The sequence below is a fragment of the Nyctereutes procyonoides genome, unplaced genomic scaffold (assembly GCF_905146905.1).
Source record: "Nyctereutes procyonoides isolate TBG_1078 unplaced genomic scaffold, NYPRO_anot_genome, whole genome shotgun sequence".
Classification (NCBI taxonomy): Eukaryota; Metazoa; Chordata; class Mammalia; order Carnivora; family Canidae; genus Nyctereutes; species Nyctereutes procyonoides.
The window spans coordinates 93,330,079-93,352,770 of record NW_026575125.1 but is presented as its reverse complement, the minus strand read 5'-3'; the positions used below and the strand labels follow the sequence as shown (position 1 = coordinate 93,352,770).

At 41.6% G+C, this 22,692-nt stretch overlaps 2 protein-coding genes and 1 pseudogene across 6 annotated transcripts in view; 2 read left to right on the top strand and 1 right to left on the bottom strand.

Moving 5' to 3' along the window:
- Positions 1 to 8,548, bottom strand: part of XIAP (X-linked inhibitor of apoptosis) — a 50,377-nt gene extending 41,829 nt beyond the window's left edge. The window contains exon 1 of one of the 5 annotated variants that reach the window (XM_055337687.1): positions 8,499 to 8,548. The gene's annotated coding sequence lies outside the window, so the exon portion shown is untranslated. Of the gene's footprint in view, positions 1 to 7,609; positions 7,788 to 7,827; positions 7,847 to 8,104; positions 8,394 to 8,498 lie in introns of those variants that run through there. The other 4 variants (XM_055337685.1, XM_055337684.1, XM_055337688.1 and 1 more) reach the window with 4 other exon arrangements.
- The window catches only part of LOC129518060 (uncharacterized), a 39,308-nt gene continuing 17,505 nt past the window's right edge, over positions 890 to 22,692 (top strand). Inside the window, exons 1-3 of the mRNA XM_055338103.1 lie at positions 890 to 969; positions 8,098 to 8,321; positions 8,924 to 9,006. Coding sequence (XP_055194078.1) covers positions 890 to 969; positions 8,098 to 8,321; positions 8,924 to 9,006 — 387 coding nt within the window. The remainder of the gene's footprint in view (positions 970 to 8,097; positions 8,322 to 8,923; positions 9,007 to 22,692) is intronic.
- On the top strand, positions 17,477 to 17,857 carry LOC129517704 (60S ribosomal protein L37a-like; annotated as a pseudogene).

Sequence of the window (22,692 nt, the reverse complement as noted above, 5' to 3'; positions counted from 1 at the left end):
CGTTTCTCCCTCTACCTGTGTCTTCCACCTACCTGTCTCTCTCTGTGTCTCTAATGAATAAATAAAATCTTTATTTATTTATTTATTTTTAAAGATTTTATTTATTTATTCATAGAGACACAGCTAGAGAGAGAGAGGCAGAGACACAGGCAGAGGGAGAAGCAGGCACCATGTAGGGAGCCCGATGTGGGACTCGATCCCAGGTCTCCAGAATCACGCCCTGGGCTGCAGGCAGCGCCAAACCGCTGAGCCACCGGGGCTGCCCCAATAAAATCTTAAAAAAAATAAAAAATAAAATAAAATACTGTGCAGTAAAATCCTAATTACGAAAAATACAGATATATAAAGACAGGCTAAATTATACATCAAAATTCTACTGTGGTTATCTCCCGGCAGTAGGATTATTGAGTTTTATTTTCTTCTTTGTGCTTTTCTTAATTTTCTAAATTTAATCCAGTAAATATATTAGATTCTAATCAAAAGAAAAAAAAGCAGTTGGGCTCTTGATTAGTCAGGTCCCTTGTACAATCCTGCCCAGCAGATTGGGGGTTTTATTTGGCTATATGCCAGGTGACAATGCTTTCTTCATCTGTGAACACATTAGTACAGTAAACTATCAATAGCAAGGCCAGGTATTGCAAGGTTTTGACTTTTAATTCACAAAAGATCATTCTTATAATTTGCAGAGGAAAGGATATATCCTTGGTTCTTATGTTTTTACCTATGGTGAGAATTTTTGCCAGCTTGCTGATTTGTAATATTACTGTTAGATTACTAACTCCTAGCCACCACAACGAGAAAGATGAAATTGTAAATTGATGTCAACAATCATTAGGTTAAGAAAAAGAGATACAGGTCAACTCCCAGAAATAAAAGCAGTAATCAAGTCATGTCCACAGTGGATGCCCAGTCTTTTGGTCCTCTGCTCAGTGGCAGTAAATCACCAGCAGAGAGGGCTGAGAAACACAGGTAATATCTGATTGCTACTTATTGTTGACTTGACTTGAAAGTGAAAGGACTATGTTGAAACGTCTGAGGGATGCCTATTGCTGGAGTTCTGAACTATTCACTTACTGCCTTATAAAAATAATCAATTAATTTGGGGCCTGGTAAGAAGAAGAGTTGCCTGTAATCTTTACTTAAAAATGTCCTTATTTAGGGATGCGTGGGTGGCTCAGAGGTTGAGCATCTGCCTTCGGCTCAGGGTGTAACCCCGGGGTCCTGGGTTCAAGTCCCACATCGGGCTTTCTGCATGGAGCCTGCTTCGTCCTCTGCCTACGTCCCTGCCTCTCTCTCTGTGTCTCTCATGAATAAATAAATATTTTTTTAAATTTCCCTAATTTTTACAAAAGGGCAGTTTTGAATCAAGTACACGTAAAGTAGAATATTTTGTAGACACCCACAAGCAAAACGTGTTCACCATAACTGACTGTATTTATGCTGACAGAATAATAGAAATCACTCTTCCATTTTGAAGATAAGGAAACGAAAGCATAAGGATGTTATGATTTGCCTAAGACCATAGAGCTAATGAGTAGCACAGAACTAGAACTTATTCTATCTGATACTTACCCAGATAACTTATCCTGACAGAGTGATGGGGATTGCAGTACTTAAAAATCAGATGGTTCTCCAAGTGCCATGCCAAAGTTCTTTCTTTTAAAAAAATATATTTGTTTTGTCTCCAGGATCAGGCCCTGAGCTGAAGGCAGATGCTAAACCGCTGAGCCACCCAGGGATCCCCAACCAAAGTTCTTTAATAGATGACTCAGTGAATGGGTAATATCTACCCTAGATATTTCTCAGAATTAAGTAGTCTTCCATGATCATGTTGAGATCTCAAGTGCTGAAACAAGTTCTTGATAAAAGCCAACAACTTTTCTTTTTCTCTAGTAAAAATAGGTAGTTCTACCTGAAAGCCACTCTGCTGCATATATACATTTAGGTTTGTCTTCTCTTTGGGTTTGAATAAAAACGACACCAAGTAAAGGAAATTGCCATAATAAGTGACTCCGAGCCAAATTAAAACAGTACCACATATTTAATGAGTGCCCCCGTGTTCTAAACTATCTACAAACTAATTTTAATTTTCCTCCATGCAACCATTTTAGCTATACATAAATATTCTAACCTACTACAACATGCTGAATGGAAACTAAAAAATGTCATCCCATTTAGTAGTAGGTCAAAAATTCAACATGAGCTTGCGTGATTCCACAGCCTATCCCTTTTTTTTTCACCATGTTACCTCTAATAACTAAAATACATATGTGATTTACAATTAGGATGTTTTCACATGTGGTATTTAATTTAACCTAAGAAACATATCATAGCCGCTATTTGAAATATGGGGAAACTGTGGTTTTCTGTTACTCATCAAAGATCATACGGTAAATGACAGTCAGAAGTCAAACCCGGTGATTATGACCAATATAGGTCTAAGGAAATTACTCTAAGAATTACTGGCAGAAGAGTTAGTCTGGTGAGGTAGCAAAAAATGTCAGCTCCTTGCCCTTTCAAGGCTTGAAAAATTAGCAGGAGCCATTGAAAAGTAAAATCACATACCAGTATGTGATTATATATATGAAAGGCCTGTGTTGTGAGGCCAACAAAATTGTCATAAGGGTAAATATAAAAGTTCAAACCACATGTCAGTATTTATAGATTCCAGGGAATGTACAGTGGTATCAGCTTTGCCCAGTTTAGGAAATCAGCCTTAACTCATGCAATTCAACCTCTGATCATCTGAGTTCAAGCTATTCCCAGTCTGTACAGGTAAACCTCAGTTTTCACCATGAACCATATCCTTAAAAATAAAAGCAGATCATGGGGGCACCTGGGTGGCTCAGGTCATGATCTCATGGTTCTGTGATCTGGAGCCCACAGGCTTCCTGCTCAGCAGGGAGACTACTTCTCCCCCTCCCTCTGCGCCTGCCCCTCCTCCCCACTCCAGTCTGTCTCGAGACAGACTTTTTTGGGGGGTGGGGGGAGGCGCCTGGGTGGCTCAGTGATTGAGTGTCTGACTTCAGCTCAAGGCTTGATCCCAGGATCCGGGATCAAGTCTCACATCCGGCTCCCTGTGGGGAGCCTGCTCCTCCCTCTGCCTGTGTCTTTGCCTCTCTCTCTCATGAATAAATCTTAAAAAAAAATTTTTTTTAAAGCAGATCATGCAGTAAGTGAATCACATGTATACTTAACAAAGATTGGATACCAATATACCAAATTAAATTCCAAAACGTATCAAAATATCAGAGCTACAATGATACCATAGTTAACAATAAAAGTCCATGCCAAGTCCTACAAAATTACATAAAATATCCTTTTATCACAAAAAGGACAACCTACTATTAAGTATAATCAGAGCACATAAAACATTAACTCATATGTTTGGCCTCAAGTTTTTATGGTAGATACAGTAATCAACAACTGCTTTGGTTAATTTCTCAGAGTAGAGGAAGTCCTTTATTTGGAATTATCTGGAAGGCCTTAGAAATTTTAGTTTTTCCTTCTTCGTCTAATACATTCCTGTATAACAAGTAGAGACATTCAGTCAACAATTTTCTTAAAAGATTTATTTGAGAGAGATAGGTGGGGGGGTGGAGGGAGAGGGGCAAAGGGAGAGGGAGAGGGAAACTTAAGCAGACTCCACATGAGCACAGAGCCCAACGTGGGGCTCAATCCCACAACCTGAACCAAAACCAAAAGTTGGATGCTCAACCAACTGCACCACCCAGGTGCCCCTCAGTCAATAATTTTTTTTTTACCAGGCACCTATTTATACATGCCAGCCACTGTTAATACAGTTATGTTAGAACTTGGCTCAGGACGCCTGGGTGGCTCAGCAGTTGAGTGTCTGCCTTTGGCCCAGGGCGTGATCCCGGAGTCCTGGGATCGAGTCCCACATCGGGCTCCCTGCATGGAGACTGCTTCTCCCTCTGCCTGTGTCTTTGCCTCTCTCTCTCTGTGTGTCTCTCATGAATAAATAAATAAAATCTTAAAAACAAAAAAAGAACTTGGCTTAAAGCAGAAGGTGCTCAAGGTGTGTTGTTTGGATTGTCTCAAACTGAAAACCGTATTTCTAAGTGCTATCTCCGTATTTCTCAACTTAGCTCCTTAATCAATTTTGATCAAAGCAATACCATCAAAAACCCGTCTAAGAGATCTTCTGAAAAATAGCACGCAATGAAAGAAAAGCAGGACTACTGCAATCAAAGAAATCTGAATTCAAATCCTACCCCTGCAACTTATTAGCTATTTGGACCTTGAGCAAGTTATTGAACCCTTCTTAGCTTCCACTAATTTTCTCTCTTCTATGCTATGGTAATCCCAGAATGTTAAACCCCAGAAGCCTAGTTTTTCCCTCTTCAATTTATTCTACACCCACCCTACAAATAAAACAGGCTAGCTTTCAACACAGTAGTGACACAGATCTCATTCACATTGCCAACAAAAATTGAAATTCAAGTACTTAGCATGTGAAATTTTAAAATAAAGCATTCAAATCATAAAGGCGGAAAAAAATAAATGTAAGTATAATCCACAAATTAAGGTTTATATCTCCACCTTATTCTTTTTATCATTTTGTTTGCAACATTTATTCCAAACAGATTTTGGATTGTCATGTGGGAATTTTTTCCTTGATAGAATCTGAGATAATCAGTCATAAAAAAAACTATCACAATGGATTTTGAATCTTTGGAATCAACTAACCCAAGCCTGTTACTTTATAAAATGAAGGAACCAGGGCATAGAATAATATGCAGCATATGGGGCGCTTGGGTGGCAGTGAGAGAAGTGTCCAACTCTTGGTTCAGGTTGTGATCTCAGGGTTGTGAGATCGGGCACACCAGGCTCCCTGCTCAGCACAGAGTCTGCTTAAGACTCCCTCTTCCAGGGCACCTGACTTCTACTCGGGTCATATCTCAGGGGTCCTGGAATTGAGCTCCCACATCCGGGTAATCACTCAGCACGGAGTCTCTTTGTCTCTTTCTCTTTCTGTCCCTCCCCTCAGTCATGCTTTCTCTGTCCCTCTCAAATAAATAAATCTTTAAAAAAAGAATATGCAAGATAAATAAAACCTACATTTTAAAAGACTTTTCATGACATAGGAAATGTTCAATATAGAATGAGAAAAAAGAATTACAGCAATCTACGTACAATATGAACCTAAATGATAAAAGTAAATATAAAAGAATGTGAATTATACTTATTCTGTTATAGTATTCTGAATTTCATAACCTTCTAAAAACATATTTATTTTGTAACTTAAAATACCCCAAAATAATGTTTTGAATTAAACGGGATATTTAATTCATAAAAAGTCATAAAAAAATAGAAATATGTAGGCATTGAGGTGTTTAAATGACTTGCTCACAATCTCAGAGCTAATTGGAAACGAAGCCAAGACAAGAACCCAGGCATCAAATCCAGGGCTCTTCCCACTGTACCACATGACCTCTAAGACAAAAATACTATCTGTTCACCAGGAATTGCACTGGAAGAACTGGTAAAGAGCTGGAAGCCTGAGACTTAAATTTTGTGAGCAATAAATACCTGTTTTCCCTTGAGTCAAAAAAAAAAAAAGACTGTGTTCAATATCAATTTATTTTACCACTACTGTTTTTGTCTCCTTAAATTTATTCACGATGACCTTAAACAGTGCTACAGATTACATTTTATAATACTATTACCAGATTAGAACACAGATAAAGCTTGAGATTTGACAGCTCATGATAATCTCCCAGCCTCAGGAGAACAAGGACATCTACTTTGCCATATTTGTCTTTCAAACCCTACACCACATAGTATAATCTCTGCCATATAGTAGGCACTCAATAAAATGTCTCTTTTATAAAGCATAACTTTTCCCCCCTCACCTTAGCACTAGCTACCAGACTTTTAAGTATTAGAACAAACAAAAACAGTAAAATATCATAATCTCATACTTGGGGTAGGCATTTACAATATAAACAAAGAATTTATTAAACAAATTAATGTTTATGACCAAATGTAAGGGGAATATTTATGTTAGTCAAATATTTCAAGCAGTATACAAATTAATTGGGATGTTACTAACAATATTCTTATCTACTGAAATGGTCCTTACCTTTAGCCAGGATAACTTTTCCTGCCTAGTTGGGAGTCACTGAATGCACTATAAAGCAATAAAGTACAAATGTAGCACAAAGGGTACTGGACCAGGACCTAGACCTTAGTCCAAGCTCTGCTAATAATTAGATATATAATCTTGGGTAATTCACTTTTTCTCTTTTGAGTCCTAGTTAGCCTATTCATAAAAAGAAAAGAGTTGAAGTACTTATCACCAGGGACCCTTCCAATCTTAATTTTTTAAAATGATTCTTATCCACAAAGATTCTACATTCAGATTTTTTCATTGCATCACACTGTGTATCTTGAATGTTATGGCTTGCTATATTATTTGATAATAAAAAGTTTAGCACATTTTCTAAAATTCTATAAAGATTAATAACATATATTCTTTTTACCGTCTTATACTAGGTGCCATAAGAGAAAACAAGAAATGTGAGCATCTGATAATCAGGCCTGCTTTGCCAGCTGGGCTGACAGAAGCCACAGTGGATTTTACAATACAAACCACTGATATGTAAATGCATATATGTATTTACATACCATTGATAAATACTTATGTTGATATACATGTAGGTGTGTGAATTTTAAAAGCTATTTTTAATTCTAAAATCAATACTTGTTTATGGTAAAAATTCAAACAGTACATTAGGCCATATGTGAAGTGCAAATTAAAAAGCATCATATTCCTCTCCATCCCTCTATTAAGTAGGCACTGTTCACACTTTTCTGGTGTATCCTTCCAGAAATTCTCTGAGCATATTCAAATATGCATATATGCATGTGTGCATAAATCTTATTAACCTAAACTGTTGCCACTTCTTGAATGACAGGGGAAAATATCTCAAGCATTGGTTTCAATAAACATGTTAAATACATGGAAGGTAGTTGCAGTTGTATGATACAAAGTAGTATAGGCTTCAAGTGTGCGGTGAGTGGAACATTTAATTTTCTTGCTTGGAGGCTATGCACAGCAGTTGCTCAGAAAGAGCAGTGAGCGAAGAGCCAGACAAGCTGGGTACTAACGTAAGTAGTTGAGTAGCCTTAGGCAAGCCACGAATCTTCTTGTGCCTTAGTTTCTGCTTTTGCAAAATAAGAGGATTGGACTAAGATCTCTTCCAACTCTAAAATGTTAGAGTTCTAAGATGGCTGGCTGTAATCGTGTTCTCTTGAACTGGTTGTAAGAAATTCGAAGTAAAAAAAGGGGAAAAAAAGAACAGTACAGCAACCTCTAGTCTTACAAAAGTATATTTCTATGCATCAATGAGTATAAGGCATAGGGTGACAGACCTAGTGATATAATTACATTTGAAGGCAAGTAGCAGATTATTAAAATCGGACAGATTTTTACGAAGCTCTGATTGACCTTTTTCTTTTTTTGGAGGTGGAAGGGGCTGTTTAGTTTCAGCAATAGCCACCCCCTTCCTATCAAAAACAATTAAGTATATTATGGAGTTAAAATAATGAAACTGAAAGTTAGACTGAATTTTGTTTTACTCACAGAATGTGCTGGGGAAGTGACTAGGACAGCAAAGATTGGAAAGAATTACTAGCTAATTTCCTCTTCCGGAAGCTCTTTGGCTCCTATTCTTTCTGCTTCACGTGCCCTCGCCAGGCACACTCCACCCAGCTCCATACCTGCCACACGCACCAAACTGGGGGGTGGGAGGGGGCGGTCCCTTTGATCATCAAAAAAAAAAAGAAGTTGACTCGATTTACCTTAAAGGTTACCGGGTTTAAGAAGGCACCGGGCAAGCCCGAAGCCAGCCAGCCACCCACGCCCCCACCCACGCCTTCTTTCGGTGCTCCCGGGAACCCCGGCAAGGAGCCCCGGCTGGGCCACCCGCGCCGCACAGGGGCGGCCTTCCCGCCCCTTCCCGCAGCGCCGGGGCCCGCGGGAGGGGGGAGGAGGAGAGGAGGAGAGGAGGAGGAGGAGGAGGAGGAGGAGGAGGAGGAGGAGGAGGAGGAGGAGGAAGCCCGTACAGGCAGTACCCACCGCGCCAGGAGAGCCAGCCCGGATCGCCCGCGGCGCCCTGCGCGGTCCGGAGGGGAGGGTCCTGGAGGAGGGGCGGCCCGAGCCCCAATCTGGAAATGCCAACTCCGCTGTGCGGCCGGGCCCCAGCCTAGAAGGAAACGGAAGTCTCTCCGTCTCCCTCAGGCGCACCCACCAGCCCGCCCGTCGCCCGGAGGAGCCCCGAGCCGGGGAACCCGAGGTGCGTCCACGACAGGGCCTCACACAGACTCCGGCCGCGGTCGGTCAGTCTCAGGCCCCGACCGCGCCAAGGGCCCCCCCGCGCCGCCGCAAGCTCCTTTCTACCGTCCCCGCCCGGGGCCAGCCTCCCGCCCTGTAAGGCCCCTCCTTCTTCCCCCTCCGCCATTTTCGAACTTACCCTTGGGCCCCGGCGTCCTGGATTAGAGCTGAGCCCTCCCAGGGCGCAGCCAAGGTCCCGCCACTTCCCAGGGCCGGAAGGGGGCAGCCCGGACAATCGAAGCCCTCTCCCCCCAACCCCCACCCCCCGGCTGGAAGCCAGAACCTGACCCAGCGGGCGCGCCTGCGCAGTGGGTACCTCGCAGTCCCCGCCCCCAGCTCGAAGGTTTCCTCTTCAACCTCGAGGTGTTTTTTCCCACGGCTTTCACCTGCTGGGCTTTGGTGTTGAGCAGCAGGGGGGTAGAGGTAAAGTTACGGATGGAAAGAGAGCGAACAAGTTGAGTTCTCACTACCGACCAAGCACTGTGTGAGGCATAGGATGCGTTCTTTGTTGTGATTTTGACAACCCTGTAACATAGGCCCTCTCTCATTAAACCCATTTTACAGAGGAAATTGAGGCCCAGAGAAGAAAAGTCCCTCCATGGGTGAGAGAACATGAGAGACTCCTAACTCTGGGAAACGAACAAGAGGTAGTGGAAGGGGAGGTGGGCGGGGGGTTGGGGTCACAGGGCACTTGACGGGATGAGCACTGGATATTATGCTATGTGTTGGCAAATCGAACTCCAAAATATATATATATATATATATATACACAAAAAAAGGCCCTCCATTAGCATGCAGCTAATAAATGAGGGAAGGAACTGAGATTAGAATACGGTCCGTGCCCTAGATGGAATGGATAAAAGGAAAAGGACATTCAGTTGGAACAGGATGGGGATTGAGAGATAAAGGGAAAATGAATAGGAAAGAGGGCAGGAGGCAGGGAAACCGGAAATCTGGGACATGATATGCTGATCATATCCTGGATTTATTTCAAATATGCTGTAAGGTTGCCAAATGAATTTTGTTTCACAGACTTAGGCTCCCTTATATGCTAGTGTAGTGACATGAGAGATTCTGAATGAGAGTGTTTCATATCAAGAGGAAGATTCTAAGTATCACCTGCATCCTCAAATGATGCTTCCCTTCTTGAGAAGGGAATTTGGAGAGAGGAGAGAAGAGACTTCTCTTTGGTTTTTAGGCTTTTGCTAAATATTACCCCTCCGATCCTCTTTTACTGTCATAGCTCTGAGAATCTCACATCTGACATTGGGTAATAGTAATTGCAAGCAAACAGTTATTTAATTCTCACAGCAGGGACACCTGGGTGGCTCAGCAGTTGAGCGTCTGCCTTTGGCTCAGGGCGTGATCCCGGAGTCCTGGGATTGAGTCCCGCATCAGGCTTCCTGCATGGAGCCTGCTTCTCCCTCTGCCTGTGTCTCTGCCTCTCTCTGTGTGTGTCTCATTAATAAATAAGTAAAAATCTTAAAAAATAATTGGGACACCTGGGTGGTTCAGTGGTTGAGCATCTGCCTTTGGCTCAGGTCGTGATCCTGGGGTCCTGGGATTGAGTCCCACGTCGGGCTCCTCGCAGACAGCCTGTCTCTCCCTCTGCCTATGTCTCTGCCTCTCTCTCTCTCTCTCTCTGTATGTGTCTCTCATGAATAAATAATGATCTTTAAAAAAATAATTCTCACAGCAATGTTATGAAATATGTAACTACCATTATTTCCATTTTACATGAAGAAACTGAGGTTTAGAGAGTTTACATGGCTTGCCCAAAGTCACACTGCTGGTATGTGTGGGAGCTGGAACGGTGATTCAAACCCAGATCTTCCGATTCCAGATGTGCCTGACCATTACTTGGTCTCCTGACTTGCCTCTCTATCCCTAGGACTGGTGGCACCCTGCAGTACCGACTGCACAAGGCAATGTGACCTAAACCCTTCAACGCTACTTTCCCGGATTATGTTAAAACTCCTTAGCTTTCTGTTCACTTTTCCCTTGGGCTCCGTACTGTCAACTGAAAGAAAACCATCCTTAAAGTAGGTTAGTAAATGCTTTATTCGTTGTCTTACTGAGAATGATAGCCTGGGAAAACAAGCTTCCGGATTGCTCTAAAGACTGGCTCCAAGGCTTCGTAGCTCCCCGGGATTATATATACAAAAGGGGCAAAGGGTATGCCTGCTTGCAAGCAGCTGTCCAAATACTTGCACATCAAAAGGTATAATTTGTTACGGTTGTAAAAGTTACAGTTTATTGATTTCCACATAGAGTCGAGAAAGACCCTAAGGTCATCTTAATACGTTACGTTTCTATCATATCTAATTGTTTAAAAATATTGCTTGCGTGTCTATGCTTAATTGGTTTTCCGGTTCTTCCTGTTTTTGATTCTTCCTTGAGGTCACTTGAGCCGGTCACTGAAGGCTGACATCAGTCATCAACTGCAGTTTTAGTACACACGACCTATCTTCTAACAAAACAGAACTGCTAACCATAGAAGTACAGTTACTGCCCTTTCCCAGCTTTCCTGCCTTCCATTCACTTACTCAAATAGCTCCCTGTGCCTAGGAAGAAGGACTGCCCTTACTCAACGCCTTCTCTGATACCTTCTTCCTCCTCTGAACTCTCTTGGCACTTGAATTTTTGTTTTTAGTTTTGTTAGCACCTTTTAAAAGCTGTAATTAAATGTGTATAACATAGGGGTGTTTGGCTGGCTCAGTGGAAAATGCGTCTCTTGATCTCAGTGGTGAGTTCCAGCCCTGTTGTTGGGCATACAGATCATTAGAAAAAAGAGAGTATATTACATACAATTTACCATTTGAGCCATTTTTTAAGTATACAGATCAGTGGCATTGAGTACCTTCAACATCCACCTCCAGAACTTTTTCATCTTACTTGGCACTTTAATCTATGCCTTTGTTATGGAACATAGTGCTTTCTGCCATGTTGTATAGCTGTTTGTGTACATGTCTTATCTCACCTATATTTTAAGTTCATTTATGGTAAAATGTGTGTCTTAACTCTTTTTTGTAATTCCTCCAAAACTCTTGGAGTCATCTTTAATCCACCCCCTCCATCCCTTATCCAATTCTCAGCAAATCCTGTCCATCTCAATTTTCAAAATATATCCACAGTATCACCAATTCTCATTAACACCACTATGACCCTAGTCTGTCTCTCTCTTATACTTTAGCTTCCTCTCTGGTCTTCCAGCTTACCTCCTTGCCTGTCTCCAGTGTATTTACACAGCAGCCAGAGTTGTCCTAATAAGCCAGATCATTGTCATTTATCTGCTCAAATCCCTTCAGTGGCTCTCCATTTCACTCAGAAAAAAGCCACAGGTGTATAATGGCCTACAAAGGCTTTCGTGGCCAGCCACCAACACGATCTCTAGTGATCTTCACCTCTTGCTCTTCATGCCCTTGGCTACAATGAACTAGAGCTGACCCGTGTAAACTAATAGAATGCTGTGGAAGTGATAGCATATGATTTAAAAGCCTAGGTCCTAAAAGGCATTGTGATTTCTGCCTTGCTCTGTCTTGGATTGGTTGCTCTGTAGGAAGCCAGCTGATATGTCATGGGGATACTCAAGCATCATGAGAGGCCCACACAGGGAAAAACTGAGGCTGCCCCTTCTTCACATCTCCTCCTCCCCTCCCACCACCAAACACCAACTTGTCAACCACATGAGTGAGCCACCTTGGAAGAGGATTCTTCAGACCCACACTTCCAATGACTGCAACCTCTTGAAACCCAAAGCCAGAAACACCCAGCCAAAACCCTCTTGAATTCCTGTGTATTGCTGTTTTAAATAGCTAAATTTTACTTACTTGTTTTTATTTTTTTATTTCTTTTTTTAATAAGCATTTTTTAAATTTATTTATTCAGAGAGAGATAGAGACTGAGAGGCAGAGACACAGGCAGAGGGAGAAGCGGACTCCATGCAGGGAGCCTGACGCGGGACTCGATCCTGGGTCTCCAGGATCAGACCCCGGGCTGCAGGCGGCGCTAAACCGCTGTGCCACCGGGAGTGCCCTACTTGTTTTTATTTTTATATGTAATTTCCGCACCCATTGTGAGACTCAAACTCATGACCCTGAGATCAAGAGTCATATGTTCCACCAACTGAGCCAGCCAGGTACCCATTAAGTAGCTAAATTTTAGGGCAATTTGTTACCCAACAGTAAATAACTAATACAAGGGCTCTACACAATCAGAGTCCTTCATACCTCAATGTCTTCATCTCTTACTATTCTTACCCCTTGTTCCTTTAGCTTTCCTGCCTCAGGGCCTTTGCACTTGCTGTTCACTCTGCCTGGAATATTTCCCCCAAATATATCCATGGCTTGTCCTTCAGCTCCTTCAAGTCTTTGCTTAATCGTCACCTTCTCAATAAGGCCTACCATGACTACCATATTTGAAATTACAATTTCTCTCATAACACTCTCAATCTCCCTTCCCTGCTCTGCCTACCCTGCCCCGCCATGGTATCTATTACTTTGTAGCATGCTATATGGTTATTTTCTTTATCGTGTTTGTTTATTTTTGAAGATTTTTTTAAGGAGTATCCTTTTCCCTTTTTAAGATGTTATTTATTTATTTATGAGAGAGACACAGAGAAAGAGAGGCAGAGACACAAGCAGAGAGAGAAGTAGGCTCCATGCAGGGAGCCTGACATGGGACTCGATCCTGAGACTCCAAGATCATGCCCTGGGCTGAAGGCAGGTGCTAAACCACTAAGCCACCCAGGCATCCCAAGATTTTATTTCTTTATTCATGAAAGACACAGAGATAAAGGCAGAGACATAGGCAGATGGAGAAGCAGGCTCCCTGTGGAGAGCCTGATGCAGGACTCGATCCCAGGACCCCGGGATCATGACCTGAGCCAAAGGAAGATGTTCAACCACTGAGCTGCCCAGTTGCCCCATGTTTGTTTATTATATGTCTCCTCCTTCCAACCCGTACTAGACTATAAGCTCCAAGAGGACAGGAATTTTTATTTCGTTCACTGATCTGTCCCAAGTACTTAGAACAATGTCTGGCAGTGTGATACTCAGAAGATATTTGTTGAATGAGTGAATAAAAATTTCATAAACAGGGACTCCTGGGTGGCTCAGCAGTTGAGCATCTGCCTTCGGCTCTGGTCATGATCCCTCAGTCCTGGGATTGAGTCCCACATCAGGCTCCCTTCATGGAGCCTGCTTCTCCCTTTGCCTCTGCCTCTCTCTCTGTGTGTGTCTCTCATGAATAAATAAATAAAAATCTTTTTAAAAATTTCATAAACATGCCAGACCCTTGCTAAATACTTGTTAGGTGAATTGTCAGTTGGGAAATGTGAACAGCAAAAGCAGACATAGCTGGGGTATGATATTTAGGTTTTATATGACTGGACACACGGAAGTTTGAAGTTAGAAAAACACAATCTACAAAGAGGTTACTCTTGTCTATATAAGGATGCTTTGTTGTAATTGTTTTTGGTTGAGGAGAAGGATTATTTAGAGAGGAAAAGAATAAAGGCATGTTAGCTTGAACTATATGGAATTGCCAATGTCAAGCCATTGCCAAATACTCCAAACGGCAATTTAATGTGGAGAAAGGAAACCTGATAGCATAAAGACCCAGCAGAAATAAGAGATGGAATCAAGCATGAGTAGTGGCATTAACCTTGAATAGGAAAAAGAACAAATCTGTAGAGGCTAAAAGTGATGAGATGTAGATAAGGAGAGAAGAATTTTGAGAATGGTTGCCACACCTCGATGGCAGGTGGATTCTGTGGAAAGTAACATATGTAGATATCTGCTGAGAAGAACAGCCAAGGTTTAACACTGTAACACCTTATGCAAATACAGTTGTAAAGTGAAAGCCCAACTAAGTTAAGAGCAGAGTTGTTTTGGGTGAAGGAAGGCGGGGTGAGCCCTGATCTCCAGACATTGCCCTCAGAGCTATATACCTTCTGGCAGGAAGGGGTACACGCCTGCATAGGATTACTCTTGACTCATCAACAGAGAACAGCCTCTGTGAAGGTCGTTCATGCTGAATAGTGTCTATCAGCAGCACCTGCCCCTCAATCTCCTGACTTTTGCTTGGGTGTCTTGATTGCTAACCTCTCCCTCCTTGCTGCCAGAAAGACTGCAATTATAATTTCCTCTCTTTGAGCAGTCATAAAGGTGCTTGCCCTTATCTGGTGCCCATAAAACTAGCACCTCCAGCCAGCCTTCCCTTTCTCCTTTTTCTTTATCTTCCAGGACTCAGTCATACAGAAGAGACTTGTTGCTTGTTTGGGGTAGGGACCGAAGAGCGCACTCTCGAGCTAACAGAAAATTCGACCTGGGATTTTTAATCTTTTCCTATGGTGGTACACCATGTATTCAGTCTGCAAAAGTCTGACAACAATATCGAGGTCATGGTGTGTCTGGAGTAGGGTGGAGGTAAAAGCTACAGGAATTGAGGTCCAGGAGAGGTGCTAGCATGTTGGAGGGGTCATCACCCAGGATGCTAATGGGATTTGTGTTTAGGGAGGAAGACTATGAGCCCAAGGCCACAGATGTCAATATATGCGAGGAAGTGTCCTGGATGGAGATAGATAATAATTGTTGGCATTTACAAAGAGTTTACCATAAGCCTCACTGTCTTCAGTGCTTGGCATATTTTGTCTCTCCTAATCCTCTCAATCACCCTATAAGTTGTGTTCTTTTTATTCTCGTCTTGACTCAGAACCTAAAATGATGCCTGGCATATGGTAGGTACTCAAGCCAGATCAGGTCACCCCTCTGCCTAAACCCCTGCAATGGCATCTCACTTGGTAGGGGCAAGCACAGGGTGCAGTGGGAATCTAGAGGAGAGCTCCAGAAGAGGGGGAGGGAGAAGAGTGAATCAGAGCTGGCTCTACAGGGATTTCAGTCTTGAAGGACAACCAAGAGTTAGCTAGCTGACGCAGTGGGAGAAAGGCATTCTAAGCAGACATGTGAGCAGATGTGCTGACTCATGGAGGGGGAACAACACAATATGCAGTTGGAGAATGGCAGTTAATGCCTTATGGTCCGGGCGGAGCCGCTATCATTTATTGTTTTTTATGTTCACATTGTGTTCAGTGTGTTACATAGATGATTGCTTTTAATCATCCTGCAACTCTAGGGAGGTAGTGTTATTATCCCCATTTTACAAGTAAGAAAACTGAGGATAGGTTGGGTTGCCCAAGGTCTCAAAACTAGTAAGGCAGAGGTGTAGATAGGTGGTGACGGGGGGGTTGGATGGAGCCTGAAAAGAGACCTGAGGCTCTAGGGAGGTAGCCCAGATAAAATCCAGTCTACTCGAGCTGCTATGACAGGATACCACAGGCTGGGTGGCCTACATGATGGAAATTTATTTTCTCATAGTTCTGGAGGCTTTTTTAAAACTTTTTCTTTTTTTAAGATTTTATTTATTTATTCATGAGAGAGAGAGAGAGAGGCAGAGACACAGGCAAAGGGAGAAGCAGACGCCATGCAGGTTGCCCAACGTGGGACTCCATCCCAGGTCTCCAGGATCAGGCTCTGGGCTGAAGGCGGTGTTAAACCGCCGAGCCACCCTGGCTGTCCCAGTTCTGGAGGCTTAAAGTCTGAGACCAGGGTGTTGGCAGGTTCATGTCTAAGATCTGTCCTCTAGGCTTGCCGATGGCTGTCTTCTCTCTGTCTTTACATGGTCTTCCCTCTTGGTTCTGTGTCCTAATCGCTCCTCAATAAAGACATCTGTCATATTGGATTAGAGCACACCCTAATCACCTCATTTTAACTTAATTACCTCTTCAAAAGCCTTATCTCCAAATGCAGTCACATTCTGAGGTCCCATGGGTTAGGACCCCAACATGAATTTGGGGGGAATACAATCCAGTCCCTGACAGCTTGCATAGCACATTAAATTATTTGGCCTCATAAACCAGTGGTTCCCACACCTCATGGTGAACCAGAATCACCTGAACAGCTTTTTGACACTGCTAATTCTTGGATAATCCCCACTCAGGTGATTCAGTCAGTAAAGCTAGGCCATGTTTGAGGGAAATGTAAAGCTTCTGCGCGGTCTCCAGCTGATTCCGGTGCTGTGTCTATCTGGGCTATGTTTTGAGGAAACCAATTCCAGGCTGATGAGAGACAGGAAATGTAAAAGGCAAAACTGACATTTTAAGTTTTTTATTATTATTTTTTTAACGAGAGAGAGAGAGAGAGAGAGAGAGAGAATGCACAGGGTAGCAGGGAAGGGCAGAAGGAGAGGGAAGCGGACCCTGACCTCACAACCTGAACTGAAACCAAGTCAGATGCTTAGCTGATTAAGCCACCCAGGTGCACCCAAACTTTGACATTTTTAAAGAAAATGCAGGGCAGCCCTGGTGGTGCTACGGTTTAGTGCTGCCTGCAGCCTGGGGTGTGATCCTGGAGACCTGGGATCGAGTCCCACATTGGCTCCCCACAGGGAGTCTGCTTCTCCCTCTGCCTATGTCTCTGCCTTTCTTTGTCTCTCATGAATAAATAAAATCTTTAAAAAAATACAAGAGAGGGTGCCTGGATGGCTCAGTCACTTAAGAGTTGTGTGCCTTCGGGAACCCTGGGTTGCACAGCGGTTTAGCCCCTGCCTTTGGCCCAGGGCGCGATCCTGGAGACCTGGGATCAAATCCCACGTCGGGCTCCTGGTGCATGGAGCCTGCTTCTCCCTCTGCCTATGTCTCTGCCTCTCTCTCTGTGTGTGACTATCATAAATAAATAAAAATTTAAAAAAAAAGTTGTGTGCCTTCGACTCAGGTCATGATCTCAGGGTTCTGGGATCGAGCCCCACGTTGGGCTTCCTTCTCAGCAGGAGAGTCTGCTTCTCCCTCTCCCTTTTCCCCTGCTCCTGCTCTCTCACAAATAAATAATAATAATAAAATAATAAAAAATTAGGGGCACCTAGGTGGCTCAGTCATTTGGGTGTCTGACTCGATTTTTGGCTCAGGTCATGACCTTAGAGTCCTGGAGAGTCTGCCTCCCCATCCCACAGTCCTGCTTCTCCTCTCTCTCTAAAATAAATATATATTTTAATTAATAAGTTAAAAATTAAAAAAAGAAAATACAAGAGAGTCTCTTCCTCTCTGGACTCAGATGTAGTTTGCGGCAACATGGCTAAACACCAAAAAGGTGGGAATTGTGAGTAAATGCAGGACCCGTTATAGCTCCTCCCTCAGGAAAATGGTGAAGAAGATTGAAATAAGGCAGCAAGCCAAGTACACTTGCTCCTTCTGTGGCAAAACCAAGATGAAAAGACAAGCTATAGGGATCTTGCACTGTGGTTCCAGCATGAAAACCGTAGCTGGTGGCACCTGAGCGTATCACACCACTTCTGCAGTCATGGTAAAGTCAGCCATCAGAGGACTGAAGTTGTTGAAAGACCAGTAGAAGCTCCACCAACTGAAACATTGCTAACCTATAATAAATGGGTTAATTGATGTAAGAAAAAAATGTTTAAAAGAAAAAGAAATACAAAACAGTATAATTTCATCACAGGGTAGGAAATGATGTTGTAGACCAGCGGTTTTCATGCTGTTTGCTCTCATATCCCTCAAAGAATCTTGAAAAGTTATGGATCCACTTTTACATGTTTAATGTGACATAAAAATGTTTTCATTATAAGTTAAAATAATTACAAAGGATGTAATTTCCAATATATTATAAATGGTGGCATAAAAACCAAATCTATCATTATTTTAAGTGAAATCTAAATACCATAGTGATTTGATATCCACTGTCATCCATTTGAAAATTAAATGAATAAACTTTAATAGCCAGAAAATTTATATCTATTTTTGTCTTTAATTCATTTTTCACTTCTACTTCCCCCATAGAATTTTATCTTAATGTGATATATTTTATGCTTAAAAGTACTTTATTGATCACCCTATCATATTACTTTGCAGCAGAAATAGGAATATAAAACAATTTGTTAGCAAGTGTCCTATAAACATATTTTTAGCTATTAAAAAATTCCTCTGGCTGGAGTTATTTGTAACTGTTATTATTGGTATAAAATTGCTCAAAACATAAATTTTTTATACATCTTGATAAATGAATGGAAAACCTAAAAGTCCAATTTTATTGTAAATTCACCCTTGAATGAACTGGATTTTTTTTCCCCTCCCCATGTATGGATGGATAAATACAACCTGTTGCTGGAATGAGAGTTCAGTTTTGGGACGCCTGGGTGGCTCAGCGGTTGAGCGTCTGCTCAAGGTGTGATCCCGGAATTCCGGGATCGAGTCCCCCATCGGGCTTTCTGCATGGAGCCTGCTTTTCCCTCTGCCTATGTGTTTGCCTCTCTCTCTGTGTCTCTCATGAATAAATAAATAAAATCTTAGAAAAAAAAGAGTTCAGTTTCAGTTCTATTTCTGTTTTTATTTTTATAGATACACTGAGAAAATTGTTCAAACATGTAAGAATCTGAAAATATAAATAGTATTGTAATAGCAAATTTATTTATGAGCTCTTTCTGAGTTGTTTACCAAAAATCACACAGTGATCTATCAGAAATGTCTTTTTATGATCTATTGTCTGGCTACCTGATTAAATTTTCCTTCAAATTTGTTGAAAGCAAAGAATTACAAACCGTCTGACTTGCAAAAGGAGTTGTTACTCATTCACTAGAGTCATTCACTTTCTTACCTTCTAGGGATTATACCAAAAAGGCTTTTTAGATGACTAGTAACTAGACCTCTATACTTTTTCACTTATTTAACCTGATATACTTGGAAAGGGTTGGAAAAATTAAAATATTATTAATTTGAATAAATACTTGTCAATATAGTATTTTATTTTATTTTTTAATATAGTATTTTAAAATAAAAGTTTCTATTTTATCTTGAGATTTAACTATATTTTCATCATATGTTTTTGGAGCTACTGATCTTAGTTTATTCAATTAATATATGTATATATATATATTTTAAAGATCTTATTTATTTAACAGAAGAGAATGCACAAGTAGGGGGAGTGGCAGGCAGAAGGAGAAGCAGACTCCTTGCTGAGCAGGGAGCCAAATGTGGGACTCTATCTCAGGACCCTGGGATCATGACTTGAGTCAAAGGCAGATGCTTACCCCTGACTGAGCCACTCAGGGGCCTCAGTTTATTCAATTAATAGAAATGCCCACTACATAATCTAACTGCCAGTCAGTCCTATTCATCCAAAAAATAAAAAAATCGAATGAGACTTTTTAAAAAGATTTTTAAATTCATTTATTCATGAGAGACACACAGAGAGAGGCAGGGACACAGGCAGAGGGAGAAGCAGGCTCCATGCAGGGAGCCCGATGCAGGACTCGATCCCAGGATCCCGGCCGGAATCATGCCCTGGGCCAAAGGCAGACGCTCAACCACTGAGCCACCCAGGCATCTCTTACTTTGTTTTTTAAAGTCTGACTTTTTTATTTTTCAATTCAAATAAAAATGTGTTAATGCATTCCTTGTAACAGTGATCTCAATTCTGAATTCTAAGCTAGATAGGCAGAGCCCTGCCATGAATTTGTTGCCTGGATGAAACAAGGCACTGACAGTTTCAGTATTTACCACAGCTCTCATTGCTTTGTTCTCACGGACCTGTCTCTCAGAAGCAGAAAAAGACACAAGACTTTGACTAGAGGAATCTTCCTCAGAATCTACTTGTTTTATTTTTTTTAAATATTTTATTTATTTATCGAGAGAGAGAAAGAGAGAGAGAGAGAGAGAGAGAGAGAGAGAGAGAGGCAGAGAGAGAAGCAGGCTCCATGCAGGGAGCCTGACATGGGACTCGATCCCGGGACCCCAGGATCACACCCTGGGCCAAAGGCAGGCGCTTAAACCACTGAGCCACCCAGGCTGCCCCATCTACTTGTTTTAAACAAGTAAATAAATTGATAGAATTGTACATAAATGTCCATGTCCTTGACACCTAGATTCTACAATTAGCCTTTTGCTATGTTCATTTTAATACCTCTTTTTCCATTTACCCATCCCTCTATTCATTGTTGAGGTGCAAGACCTACCTTTGCCCTATGATCCTTCTATTATTTAAAAAAAATTTTTAAAGGATTTTACCTATTTATTCATGAGAGACAGAGAGAGAGAGAGAGGCAGAGACACAGGCAGAGGGAGAAGCAGGCTCCATGCAGGGACCCCGACATGGGACTCCATCCCAGGTCTCCAGGATCAGGCCCTGGGCTGAGCTAAACCGCTGAGCCACCGGGCTGCCCCACTGTGATCCTTCTAAATGAACTTAGATTGTCATGAGACAGCCTGACAGGAGAAAACCAAAATTTATAGGCATACATATAATAAATCTACAGACCTGGAAATTCCAAAGACAGTGAGGTCTGAGGCTACAAAGACAGTGAGGCAATGTGAAGCTTATAGGAACTAAGGAGAGGTCTGAGGCTACAAAGAAGGCCATTAGCAGGAAGGTGAAAGGGGATGTTTGGAAAAACAAGGTTGTCCTAGTATGCAGGTAAGTTCCTTATGTAAAGGGGAGTCTCTGTTCATAGCTCTCTTCCTGGTACGGGCTCTGCTTTCCAATGTAAATTTAGGCTATTGTGGGGGAGGCAGAGAGCTTTTCCTGTATCTCCTAGGTTTTGATTTCTTTTAACTCGAAATAATCTTTGCCAAAGTGGCCCATCTTGGGGCAACTTGCCCTGGGCCCCCATACCATCCATTAACCCATCTTAATGTTTTTATGCATTTTAAAATAAGTTTCAGACATTAGTATACTTCACTCCTGAAAACTTCAATATGCATGTTATTTGCTCTTGTATTTCTTTGTTTGAAGTAGTCATTCTTCATTCCCACCCCAGAAGCAACCACTGTTCTATTTTCACTGGGAATTCATTTTCCCTGTTCTATAATTCCATATAAATACAGTGTGTACCCTGTTAACACAAATATTTTGATTTGCCCTTTATTTGGCTCACCAGAGGTTTTATACTTAGGGGTATGAACAACACTAAGATTCAGACTGGGGAAAAAGGATACAGGCATTCATGAAAGGAAAAGTAGACCCAGAATGAGGCCACCACACAGGCATACTGAAATATTTCACTTTCAGGAAAGAATCTATATGGCAATTGAGGATCTAGAAATCAATTCCTTTAAAGCCATCCATAAAAAAAATAAAAAATAAAAAAATTAAAGCCATCCATACTCTTAAACACCTTAAAAATCTTCGCATACCTTCAGGGAATATGTACCCTAAACCAATGATCACTGTCCTAGACAAGGCATAAAGTACAACTCTAAAAGAAAAAAATTAGTTAATTTGAGTCAAAAATTAATACTTCTATATAAGAATAGACATCATAAACAGGAGAGACAAGATATTTACAACACATAAGAGATATATAATTAGCATCCAGAATAAAAAGAGGTACTTCTTGGGGTGGGTGGCTGGCTCCTTCAGAAGAGCATGTGATTCTTGATCTTGGGGTTATGAGTTAGAGCCCCACATTGGGTGTAGAGGTGACTTAAATAAAACTCTAAAAAAAAGAGCTGCTTTTACATTTTTATTTATTTTTTTAAGATTTTATGTATTTATTCATGAGAGACACACACAGAGAGAGGCAGAGACATAGGCAGAAGGAGAAGCAGGCTCCATGCAGGGAGCCTGATGTGGGACTCAATCCCAGGACTCCAGGATCATGCCCTGGGCCAAAGGCAGATGCTCCACTGCTGAACCACCCAGGTATCCCAAAACCTGCTTTTTCCAAAAAAGATTTATTAATTTATTTGAGAGAAAGTGTGTGCATGGGGGGAGGGGGAGGGGTGAAGGACAAGGAGAGATAGAATCTCACGCTGACTCCCCACTGTGTGGAGAGCCTGATGTGGTGCTCTATCTCTTGATTCATGAGATGACAACCTGGGCCAAAACCAAAGTCAGATGCTCAACTGACTGAACCACCCAGGTATCCTGAAAGCTGTTTGTTAAGGAAAAAAAGATTAAAGACAGCTTAACAGAAAAATGAACAAAAGATAAAAGTAGATAATATATACAGTAAAATATGGCTTATAGGAAAATATGTTTGGGGTGCCTGGCTGGCTCAGTCAAAAGCATACGATTCTTGATCTCGGGGTGGTGAGTTTGAGACCCACATTAAGTGTAGAGATTACTTAAATAAACTTAAAAAAATATGTTCAATTTCACTAGTAATCAGAGACATGCAGTTAAAACAATAAAAACCCAAGAGATGAAAACATATCCACAAAAACATTTGGACAAGAATGTTCATAACAGCCTTATTCATAATAGCCGCAAACTGAAAAGAGACTAGATGTCTATCACCAGAAAAATGGATAAACAAACTGTGCCATGTTC